Source organism: Prosopis cineraria, unplaced genomic scaffold, assembly GCF_029017545.1.
Source record: "Prosopis cineraria cultivar Desert tree isolate PC_DT_omini unplaced genomic scaffold, ASM2901754v1 PC1, whole genome shotgun sequence".
Taxonomy (NCBI): domain Eukaryota; kingdom Viridiplantae; phylum Streptophyta; class Magnoliopsida; order Fabales; family Fabaceae; genus Prosopis; species Prosopis cineraria.
In genome coordinates, this window is record NW_026555332.1 from 8,839,271 (window position 1) to 8,851,668 (window position 12,398).

Here is a 12,398-nt window from a genome sequence, read left to right on the forward strand (position 1 = left end):
CTGTTAAATGATAGCACTGATGCTGTCAAATTCGTGTAATGCACCGTGACACATGACACAGAGAAGGTGAGTCGCGGTGCACACGTCACAAGCTATGGCGCACGTGTTGTTTTCTGCACAAAATCCATTTTTGAGTTTTAAAATTCATGGTTTTGTGTCCCATTTGTTTTTTAAATTTCCATACAATTTTCAAATTCTGATTCGAGTATAATAAGTGTTCTTTAAGATTTGAATTTAAACTTTGAGGATTTTAAATGTATATAATTTGAAAAATCTTCTTTTATGTAATTTTACACCTTTAGTAATTCTTTAAGGGCTAGTCCCTTACCTTGATCTCGGAGTTAATTATGATTAAGTAAAGGAGATCTTACATATCTACTACCTAAAAACATCCTTACTTAATGCCACAAGAGGTGTTAAACCATCCTGAGCCTGGAATAGTTTACTTGTTAGATGTGCTCTCTTGCTAAACAAGATCCGTTGGTCTATCGATAATACATCTAACATCCACATATGGGGAGATCCTTGGATTCTTAATTTGGCAGATTACAAGCTCTCCTCTTCGTCGCCTGTGGATGATGCAAAAGAATTTAGAGTAGAAATGCTTATAACCAATGGTTCACGGGATCTTTTTGTGCTAGAGGAATAGTTTACTGTTGAAGAAAGGCAAGCTATTCTCGAAATACCACTCTCTTCCAAACATACTAGAGACATACCCCATTGGCTTGGTGCCAAGAACATAATCTATAATGTCAAGGCAGGCTACCTTACACTTGAGCAACCTGTTACTTCATATAAACTTGGACCCTCTTTTCACCTTCATGATCACATCTGGAAAATCCTATGGCACCTCAAAGTTCCTAACAAAGTCAAGCACTTCCTATAGCGACTCCTTAACGATGCTTTACTATCCAATGAAAACTTGTGGAAGCATTACTGCAGACTTGACCCACTTTGTAAGTGCCGCAACTCTATCCCTGAAACATATGAACACCTCTCGCTCCTTTATGAATGGTCAAACAGGGTATGTTTTTCTAGCTCCTTGGATCTTCTCTTTCATGCTTCTAATGTTTCTTGTTTTGATCACTAGCTGCTTGACTTTTGTACTGCTGAAGACACTGATGACTGGCAAATGGCTCTCTTTGCCTTTACTTGCTGGTGTATCTAGAAAGGTAGGTGCTACAATCTTTAATAATGCACCCCTTCGCCCCCTGGAAACTTCCAAAGATGCTAATGATGCCCTTTATAAATATTGGAAAATTAATGGTTGGCTTGGTGCTAAATCACTTGATCACAGCCATTGTACTGAGGCTATTAGGAATGAAAATTGGAAACCTCCTAATGTCGGGGTCCTTAAATGCAACTTAGATGCTTCATTCTCTTCTTCCTCTAACATTGGTGGATTGGGTGTTATTTTCAGAAACCATTTAGGTAATTTGATTGTTATTACCGATAAAAAAATTAGTGCCATTTCTCCTTTCAAGAGCGAAGCCTCTGCATTGGCTAAAGCTCCTCATCTTGTTGCCTCTTATGGATTCCAAGAAGTTATTTTTGAGTCTGATTGTTAAATTTGAATTGATGTAATCAATGTTGTCCTCCCTTGTCTTGAATGGTCTTTTACTGTTCATTTTGCTGATATTAGAGGTTTCTTTGCAAATAGTTATACTTGGTCCATCTATTGGATCCTTAGGTCTGCTAATTTAGCTAGTAATTGAATAGTTAAAGAATGTCACAAGGGGGTGTGCCCTAAGGGTTGGGTTTTTAAACCGCCTCCTCTTTTTTTACGTCTTCTATCTATTGACTTTAGTTTGTGTAATGATGTATTCAGGCTTGAGTTTTACTTATTCAGGTTTGATTAATAAAACTCCTTTCCAGCAAAAAAAGAATGATAACTTATCCTTAAGAAGGCTTGTTAATTTCTTAACTTTATGTGTTCATTTCTTTATATTACTTGTTAATTTCATAAATTTACTTGTAAAGTCTATGTAATAAGTTAAATTTGTTACTTTCTCCGTTAAAAAATATAAGGCATTTTTAATCAAATCTCACCCTCTAATAAAGTAGTTACCTACTTTTCAACTAACTCTATTTTTTTATATTTATTCCTATTAAACACCTTACAATAAATATAAAGTCATTAGTAATAGGGAAACTTTTGAAAAAAAGACAATGATTACACCTCAAAAGATTAAAAATGTTTTATATTTTTAAACATTAACTCTTTAAAACAAGCCATATATTTTTTAATGGAGGAAGTACTTGTTAAGCTATTAGCATAATTTATAAAATCAACTACATTACTTATTAAATGTACTATTTTTCTTGTAATTTCTCTTTGTTACTTGTTTTGCTACAGCATGTTATTGGAATATGGACATTCTGATTGTTTTATTTTATAATATTATTTCAATTAAGGCTCAACACGCTGCAGCGAAATTTTAGGTTGTATTTAGCGTGACTTGAAAATATTTATCAGATTACCAGATGAAATTCCCTCGGAGGGAGGGGGGAAACCAGTGCGCAGGAAACTATGCCCCACTTAGAGAGCGCACGTTAGCGCCCGTCACTTCATACAATCGACAAATTGCATCCTCAATGCATCGTCATCTTAGGGCTTTCTCTGCTTCTGTCCTTCCCAACTGTACGTAAAACAAACGAGACTCGTCAACCCGTCGGAGCCCCCCCATTGCGGCGAAATCTCCTCCGAAATTCTCCTCCTTCTCCATTTCTGTCTACACACTCCCTCTGTTCCTGAATTTTGATTGTCTCGCGAGAACTCTTTGGTTTCCAATCCTTTCTCTGTCGGGTGGAGCGGAGAAGATGGCTCGGTCTGCGAGAGGTCAGCAACAAGAATTGGAAGACGACGACGAAGATCACCTGACCGGAAATGGTTCTTCTTCACTCAAAGGTTTGCCTCCCTGATGCTTTGCTTTTCTACGTATTCCCCACTTTTTATTTTATTATGGGAATTGGGTTATGTAGTAAAGGGGCCGGTTACGGGAAATTTGCTAAATTGGATGCTGGGATTTGATAATCATGTCTTGACCGGCAGTGAAGGTGGATGAAGCGACTAGAGAGCAGCGGGTTAACGCACATCGTTCCAAGCATTCAGAAACTGAGCAGCGAAGGAGGAGCAAGATAAATGAAAGGCAAGCTAAATGACTAGCTATGGTTGACTAGTAAACTATGCTTCGTTAATATCTGTATTTTTGTGTTCATGCCTTAACTTATACTGATGCGTGTCACTACATTCGTGTCTGACTAATGCATTTGTGAAGCTACGTGATAACATTTTTTCCCCGTGTGGCTTTTAGCAATTATCGTTCGGGTTTGTTTTATTTCCTCTATTGGGATTGTTAGCAGTGGCCAGTGGTGCAAACGTATGTTACCCACAGTTACAGGGAAAATGACTTTAAATTATTATGAAAACCATTTTCCAGTGACGATACCTTCATACTTTGCATTTGCCCTCGCAATTCTCTGTGTAGTGGCTATACCAACTGGTTTATAGTTGACAGAGATGCAGTTAATTGGATTAATGATTAAAGCAGACTTGTCAACTCATCCATGCATCCTTGATGTTGAGTTTCCAGGTGTTGGGTATGGTATGGTTGTTGGCACTGGTCAGCTACTGTTGCCATATCCCATATGATAAACATTGAAAGAGGATCTTAGGCTGGGATTATACTCAAACTTACCAACTAATGAAAGAAGAGAATACCGCTATTTGTGTATTAGTGGGTGCTTATATCAGTACTGAAGTTTGAAGTCTAGTTATCCAGAGGTCAATTAGTAGCTTCTGACTTTTGTTTGACACTTTTCTAGCTGCTGATTCTGCATGATAGTTAAAATAGAAGGCATCATTTCAATTTAGTTTTGTACAACACAATGTTCTAATTTTACTGTTGGAAGGCATTTTTTACCATCATTTCCTTCAGCAAGATTTGAGGAATAAAATGCATTATTTGCTGAAAATTGTGTAGCTGAACTCTTCACATTTTCACTATATTTTTCACGTGGTGGGTTTTTGATTTTTCCTATCAAAGATTGCTTCTAAGTAGTTGACAATTTAAATGTGAATATCAACCACGTTTTCTAAGCTACCTGATGACACTCTTATGTTTAAAAATTCCCTTTGAATGTTTCATGGGCTATTTTGATATGAGATTGATGATTAACTTGTCAATAGCAATGAGAGTTCTCATTTCGATACCTGAAAATAGTTATATTTGTAAGCCAGATTTCAGATCCTGAGAGATCTCATTCCTCAAAATGATCAGAAAAGGGATAAGGCTTCTTTCTTGCTGGAGGTATTTCATTCAGTTATGAATTTCTTATAATCATATGATACTGTTTTGATGAACTAAATCAAGGAATTTGGTTTTTCTTCATGCAGGTTATTGAGTATATTCAATTTTTACAGGAGAAATTACAAATGTATGAGCAATCTTACCAAGGGTGGAATCAGGAGCCCATGAAATTAATTCCCTGGGTAAAATTCTTTGGAATGATGTTGTGCATGCATGTACCTGTGTGTCTGCATTTTGCACTTGTTTCATGGAATGTTTTGGCAATTGCATTATTATGTCTCCTTTCTTTGATTATCTTAGATTTTCTTACCTTTTCAAATCTTGGAGACAGTAGATCCCCTTATGTATTGACATTTGTCTTAGAGAGTGCCCTGGGGGTGTGATACTGATATATACACAAAATTCTAGGAGTTTTGTTGACTGGGCAGAATGCTTCTCAAGGGTACGTCAGAGTCACTTTTAAATACGGAAGACTGTTGTAAGTCAGCCATATGGCTTTTCAATTTTGGAACTATATTTATTACAAAGATTTACAGATTCCCATGCATCTTAGAAGTCAAGGGTATAAGGAAGGATGAACCCTGAACATGTACTGCACCTTATATAGATGGCCAATTTTGCCTAAGGTTGCTTGAAACTATTATTCATGGGCCAACTTGAAGAAACTTTTCATATTGTGTGTCAACAAGATTTTCTTTCCCTTCCCCCCCTTAAATGTGAAATTCATACATGTTTATAATATTTATATCATTATTGCACGGTTTTTTAATTGGCTGTACTGGATATGCTGTTTAGAGGCCATAGGGATAATTCTTGTTGAGAAACTAATCAATTATTGAAAGATTAAGGCTCACAAATTATGTGGTAGAGTTAATGGGTTGTAATTGTTTTCTACTATTCTACTACTACTATTTAGAAGCATAGGAGTTTATTATTGTCTACAAGTTTTATGGCCATCACATTAGTATCTACATTAGCTATAGGAGTTGAATTTGTATTTGATCTCTGTCCCAAAGTATTATAAACATAAAAAGAGGGGGCTGCCATACTGTCGGCTTGCATGGTCAAGTCTTCCTATTCATCGTGGCTGTATTTTAATCTTATATTTCAGCTAGCCTATTCAAGCTTTCAGTGCATTGATGTAAGATGCAATTCAGCTTCTTGTGTTGTGAGTCGATTGAAATGAATATACAGTGTGATATATTTTTTTAAATAGTACATTATATATATTTTAAAGACTAATTTTTTACATTTTGACACTGGACAGGGGTGTCCCAGTCCTGTTCCATCTTGTGAACACCCCTACTTGTGAGTTGATTGAAATGAATATACACTGTGATATATTTTTTAAATAGGACATTATATATATTTTAAAGACTATTTTTTTTACATTTTGGCTCTCAAAACATATTCTCGTTCTCAATGTGGTCCTCCAAATTTGAGCCCTCTCAGTTTCCAAAGTGATTCCCCTTTCAAGTTAAGGTCATTATTGGGAGTTCATGGAATTGATTGTGCAGTTTAACAACATTAAGACGTGCTTGTCAATTGAGATTATACGGCAACACCTTATTGCTAGGAAGAACAGTAATAGAAATACAACCACAATAAAATATTTCAATCTCAATCATTCTCTCGTTTTCTCCTATATTTTTCTTTCCTTTCCATAGCTTGTTATTTCTGTCATCCATTAATAGGGATGATAAAGTGTTCATTGTGATAATTTTTATGACCAGGTGCTGATGACTATTAATATAGACAATTACTCTAAATCTTGTTTGAACTCTCAACTTTTGTATCAGAGAAATCATCGTGGACCTACAGAAAATGTCACATCTCAGGCTATGCAAAATGGTTCTGGTCATGAGAACAATGATCTCTCTCCATCGCTGCCCTTAAATGCACAGAATGCAATTGAATCTGACTTGTCACCGACAATTATTCAGAAGGCTGCCCCCCCTGGTTTAGCTTCTGAAGCAGTTCCCTTGGGTATGCAAATGCGGTTGGACATGTTTGATGCGGCTGTGAGCAGTGGCATTCCAACCCAGCATTTTCATGAAGCAATATCTAACTCTGAGAACACGCCTTCCCATACTCAGCCTCAGGTGTGTCTTGGGGGACCTGAGGAGGGTGCATATGATTTTCCAAATAATACATTGAAGGAACAGGATGAGCTAGCATTTGAAAGTGAGTCAGTTAGCATCTCAAGAGCCTATTCTCAAGGGTGAGTTTCTCTTCCGACTTTACATTAGTTCTTCATTATATTCCCAAGAGTTATTGTTAAACTAAAACACACATAATCAGTGAACAAGTGTGGAAGAACTTCTACCCTGTGGATTAATGGCTATTACTGTTCTAGAAGCTGGCATTGGATGTGCATATTTAGTTCATTGAATCTTGTCGAGGTCTATTTGTATGAATGTTTATGGATTAAGATTCTTGGAATGTGACCTAATATGAATTATTAGGGATTTGGTGATTACAAAGCATGTAGGTTCCATTAGGCTTATTTTTGCTGTTGACTAAAGTAATTGGTATGTTGGTTACTCTTTTGCAAAAGTTCTTTTTGGCACATTAAAGGGTTACCTTAAGCATTTCATGGAGCCAGATTTCACTCACATCGTTGTTGAGTGGGTTTTTTGTGCTCAACAGAATATTGGATACTTTTGTGCACGCACTGCGGTCTTCAGGTGTGGATTTATCTGAGGCCAACGTTTCAGTACAAATTGATCTAGGGAGACGATCAATTGCCTCCACATCTAGCTCAAAGGTTCGTCAAAACAATTGGAATATTTGAGAATTTCCTGCCACATCATTACTACGCCTGTGGTATTCAGTTAGTAGCTGTCACTTTAGATAATTTATGAAAAAGGACAGAAAGATGGAAAAGCTTCCCATGCATATCCACATCATTACTACACCTATGATATGGATCACATCGCCTCATTGTGTTTTCATTGTTATCAGTAGTAAGGATGCAGATCTCGTGTTGCTTAATATTTTTTTTCCCCTCTAAATTCATCTTGATAATGGGCAATGTTGTTTGTTCAGGATCATGAGAACCAATTTGTGAACAATCCGGCAGTGCCATGTTCAGGAGTTGACTACTGCAGTGAGGATTCTGAACAAGCTCTTAAGAGGCTCAGAACTGAAGCGAGTTAGCTTTCTTGGCCTTTTTTACCATTAATTTTATTCTGTTTCTACAGGCGACGGAAAGCAGGATTGGGTGGGTGGTTCATTTTTGCCATGCTAGATAGAGATCCAGATAAAATGTACATTTCATTTTCTGGTTTGGAAAAGATGGTCACTCTGGAATAAAATGATCTAATGTTCATGCCTCTTGATTTTTCCTTTGTCTTGTTTATATTTTTGCTAAGAGCATCTATCCGTTTCAGTTTATATTCCTAAACTGTTTTGCATTTTCATGTGTGCCAACTGTTCCTACAGTCTCCTCTCTCCTGATACGTGGTGTTGGGGCAACTTTTCGTGGGCCCCATCCGAGGCATCCTTTGGGTCTGCCTCAAGAAATGAAGGTGGGACCTAAAGGACAACCTGGTCAGATCACTTTTAACTGGAATTTAGGATTCATGTCTGAGAATCCTAGGTTTGGTACCATCTCACATGATTGAATGATGAACACTTTTTATTACTTGCTTTTTGGATTGTCTACATAGAAAAGCTCGACAATTGACTCTACTAAATAAAACCTCATGACTCTTGATCTATTAGGAACACTTATTCCATTATTATTTCTGTTAACGTGGTCAATAACTCCGTTACATCTAGCACCAGTGGAAATTGTTTTTTCGAGGGTCTAACTAAGAACGACTAAGTCTAAAACTTACAAGGAGTTGAGTATAAAAATTTAAGCCTCGTTTGATTATTAAAAAGATGAGTTGTGAAGGAATGGGATACAGTGAAGAGAAATGAGCAGAGTGATCGGAATGGTGGGATTTGGATTGAGCAAATTAGATCTGGATGGTTTTTATTTAAAATTTTTAACAAGCAATTTTTAAATAAATATTTTTCTTTTCAATTTTAATAGATTGACCGGTTAAAATATTATCTTTGTATTGATTTTTCTTCGTCTTTTCAAATAAAAGGTTATTGAAAATGTAAAAGTAAAACCATATTTAATTTAGACCGTGCAGTTTTTATTTGTACTGTAAAGGTTGATGCTCGACAGTCAACCCCTTTTGGTAAACTCAATCAAGACAAGGTTCAGCCTCTTATCTTAGTCCGGATTGTTATTGTTTTTGCATTCATGTATTTTTAGAGAAAGGCAATAAAATGACTTATATTTGAAAATTACACGCATTCAATTTTTTTAAAATTTTTCTCCTAATACACCATATACATCCATTTTTATGAACATGGAGAATTCGGACTGCTCTCATTATTGCAACTCGCGGAAACAACATATTGGAAAAGTCACTTTAAATAAAATAGACTTGATAGTGTATGAGTTTGACTTTATGGTATTACATAAAATATGTTGAATATAGGGTAATTACATAAAATATGTTGAATTTTTCATGTGGGCTGTGACTATATTAAATCATGCTTAATTTTATTAAAATTTTATTTAATGAAAGTTAATTATGAGTTTGTTTTAAGCCCAGATGATTAAATCCTTATTATAGATACATATACGTTGGGTAGCACCAAGCCTCCGACTAATATAATTGGGTTTTGCATTTATTGGGCTTCTCGTTTGTGAGTTTTATTCTTTTGGGCTTTAAAGGGCCAATCTTCATAAAACCCATATTGACAGATTGGACTTTATGTTAAGAGAATTAGCCTTCTTATCTTGAAGAGAATAAACATATGAGACCAACAAGCTATTGTCTTAGTGGCTAGGGACCTGAACAACTTAACTTAGAGCCTCGTGTTTGAGTCTCAGAATATGCAGCAGCGCAGCTGAGCATGCAAAGCATGTCTTGCTAATGGTACTCGAGAAACTCCCTCAAGGTGGGCCCTACCTAAGTGGGGATCCGAATTAGTCTAGAGTGAATTGGACGGACAATGAATCCAACATATCCAAATGCTTCAGGATATTGGGTGCAAAGGCAAAAAAGAAAGAAAGAAAGAAACATGTGTGAGAGTGAGAGGATTGAAGGTGGAGATGCAGACATCTATTATTATTATGTTAGGTGCATCAAGATGAGAAGAAGGAACCAAAAATCCCTAATTAGGAAAAAAAATTCAAATATCTTGGATCGTTCTACATTTTTGTATTTGCAAAATTAGGATTATCGACATATAATACTAATCACATTATAATAATTTGAATGTAGCAAGAATTTTCAACATCAAAATTTGGTCATGCTTCTAAATACTTCCTTCTATATAGGACCAAATGGAGTATAAGGTAGTATTTGGATTGATTGATCTAGATTTGGATTTAAAATTTGAAATTTTGCATTTCAAATATCATATTCAAATCCATGTATTTAAAATCTTTTATTTGGATAGCTTAAAAAATTTTAAATAAAAAAAAAGCTAAATTGAGATTTGAAATGAAAATAAAAAATTAGATACGATGAGTTTATTTCTACTTTTTAATAGAAAATATATGAAAAAAGATATAAGAGTCATAGAGGAATCAATATAAAATTGTGAAGAGAACAAAATATTTAAGTGATTAAAATTTTACATGACTAGAGTATAAAGAGAATTTAAAATTATAGTATAATTTCAAATGTATTTAGATTTAAATCAAATCCAAATTTATAAATTTTTGTGCATCTAAATGAGGGATTTGGTATAAATTCAAACATATCATAAGCTTTTTCAAGTTATACCGCATTACTCTCTCCAATCTTATAAATAAATCATCTTATAGAAAAATTTGGTGGTTTTTTTATAAGTCACTTCACATAAAAATATGGATGATTGATTATTTTCCTCCAATTGTATGTTTTTGCAATTTTTATGAGTTGAGTAAAAAGTAATACATGAGAGAAAAAGTGTTTTTAAATATCATACATTTAATAAAGATAAACTAAGAATTTTTTTTCCTTTTTGAGATAACATTAATAATTTAATTATGATCTCATTTGTTTCAATTTATTTTATGAAATAATTATTTTTTAAAAAAATTATTTTGTGAGTTTTTTTGTTTATTTAAAATTTTGAAAATAATCAAAATATGAAAAAAAAAATTTTGATTATTTTAAAAAATTATTTTGAGCAGTTTATAAAAATAATCTAATGTGGTAGATAAGAGAGAATATTTTTAAAAAGAGAGATATATGAAGGTATCAGAAAATTTTAAAATAATTAAATAATAAATTATTTTTATAAAATATAAATTAAGAAAGATATTATAAAATATAAAAATAATTATGTAATTATACTATAAAAATTAAAAATAATTAGCAAATATTGACAAAAAATAAAAGAATTATCTAATAATCATTTTTATTATTATGATTATTACTATTACTATTACTATTACTATTATTATTATAACCAAGCATAAAATAATGCCTCTATTTTTTATAAAATTTCTACAAAATAAACAAATTTTTGTAAAATCTCTAAACTATATAAAAATTGTTTTTTAATTTTAAATAAACAGCACATCTCGTTAGTTTCCATATGTGGTTAGAAGTGATACACAATCAGTAATGAGTAATGACATTTATGAAACCAATTTTATGATGTCATACACATAACTGCCTTATGTCAACACTTGTGGTGCTTGTATTTTGAAATATGCTGGATTGATTAATAATTTAAGTAATTAATTAAAACCATATGCAAGGTCAATTATTTATGAAATTAATTTCTAAAATATTTAGATGGTACAAATTCATGCATAGACACATATAGCACTAGCCCACTTGCATTTTGGATCCATGTTATTGTTGCCTCTAATCTAGGCACAAATTAAAATGTGTTTGTATGATCCAATTACAAATCAAATATGAACACGTGGCTTCCAAAACTTGTATTGGTGCACCAAAATGAATTCAACAACCCCACTTAAAGAGCACCAAACAAGGTAGAGAGTTAAAGAGAGGGAGTGAGAGAGATTTGCATTAATAAATGATCAAACATACATCAATCAATCAAGTAAATGATATATAAACCACCATACATATATGTATATACTTTAATTTTATTTATTGTAATATTTTCTTTATTTTAATTTAATTGAAATGATTTAAATTTGAACTTGTCGGGTTGCCCTTCAAAGATTATTCTACATATTTTGGCATCTCTTCATTAATTGCAATAAGTTTTTATTAAGAAATGTTGATGCATCCTCAAACCTCATAAAATTGATTGCAACTATAATACATTTAAATAGAGATGGAGGGAATAAAATACAAAATTTTAGACACCTCCTTGCTTGTTGGTTTAGAAGAAATTTGTATAAACTAGAATAGATTCCAAATATATATTCGGATAGAGCTTGAAATAAGCCACTTATGGACAACACAACTCTATAACTTGAACAAATATCTTGACTTTAAAAAAAATAGATCTCTATAATTTTAATAATTTTATGAAAACTTTTATAATGTTTTAAAATGAATATATATATATATATATATAAACTCAAATTAGTGTGAATATTAGAGCCTATTTTGGTTTCTGTTTTTAAAAACTTTTTATTTTTTAAAATAAAAAAGGTTAAAAAAACTCATTTGAATACATATTTTGGATTTAATTATATTTAAAATTGTTCTCATTTTTATTTTTAAAAATAAAAAAATGTTAAAGTTGTTTTCAATTTTTCTTGTTATCAAAACACATTACTTCCTCCATTTTTTTAACTAAATTTCATCTTTCAATAAAGTAATTACCTACTTTTTAACTAACCTTATCTTTTCATATTTATCACTATTAAACACCTTACAATAAATATAAAATCATTATCAATAGGGTCATTTTAAAAAAAAAGGAAATAATTACACCTCAAAAGATTAAAAAATGTCTTATATTTTTTTAACATCCGACTCCTTAAAAAATATTTTACATTTTTAAATGGAGGGAATATATTTAATTATTGGAAAATATAGTTATTTGAACCAATTTTCGTCATAAACTATCATCCTTGGCAACTTGTTTTTTATTTTA

The 12,398-nt window shown here is 32.9% G+C and overlaps 1 protein-coding gene across 2 annotated transcripts; it reads left to right on the forward strand.

Moving 5' to 3' along the window:
* The first annotated feature begins 2,525 nt into the window (after positions 1-2,525).
* Positions 2,526-7,645, forward strand: LOC129294414 (transcription factor BIM2-like). 2 transcript variants are annotated; one of them, XM_054932782.1, is made up of 7 exons: positions 2,526-2,908; positions 3,058-3,149; positions 4,241-4,310; positions 4,397-4,492; positions 6,110-6,531; positions 6,960-7,077; positions 7,359-7,645. In XM_054932782.1, exons 1-7 carry the CDS (start codon positions 2,888-2,890, stop codon positions 7,467-7,469), a joined length of 930 nt encoding a protein of 309 aa, XP_054788757.1. In that variant the 5' UTR covers positions 2,526-2,887; the 3' UTR covers positions 7,470-7,645. The 2 variants fall into 2 exon arrangements, with proteins under 2 accessions (XP_054788757.1, XP_054788747.1); XM_054932772.1 differs by having other exon boundaries at positions 2,527-2,908; positions 3,053-3,149.
* Positions 7,646-12,398: the final 4,753 nt, after the last annotated feature.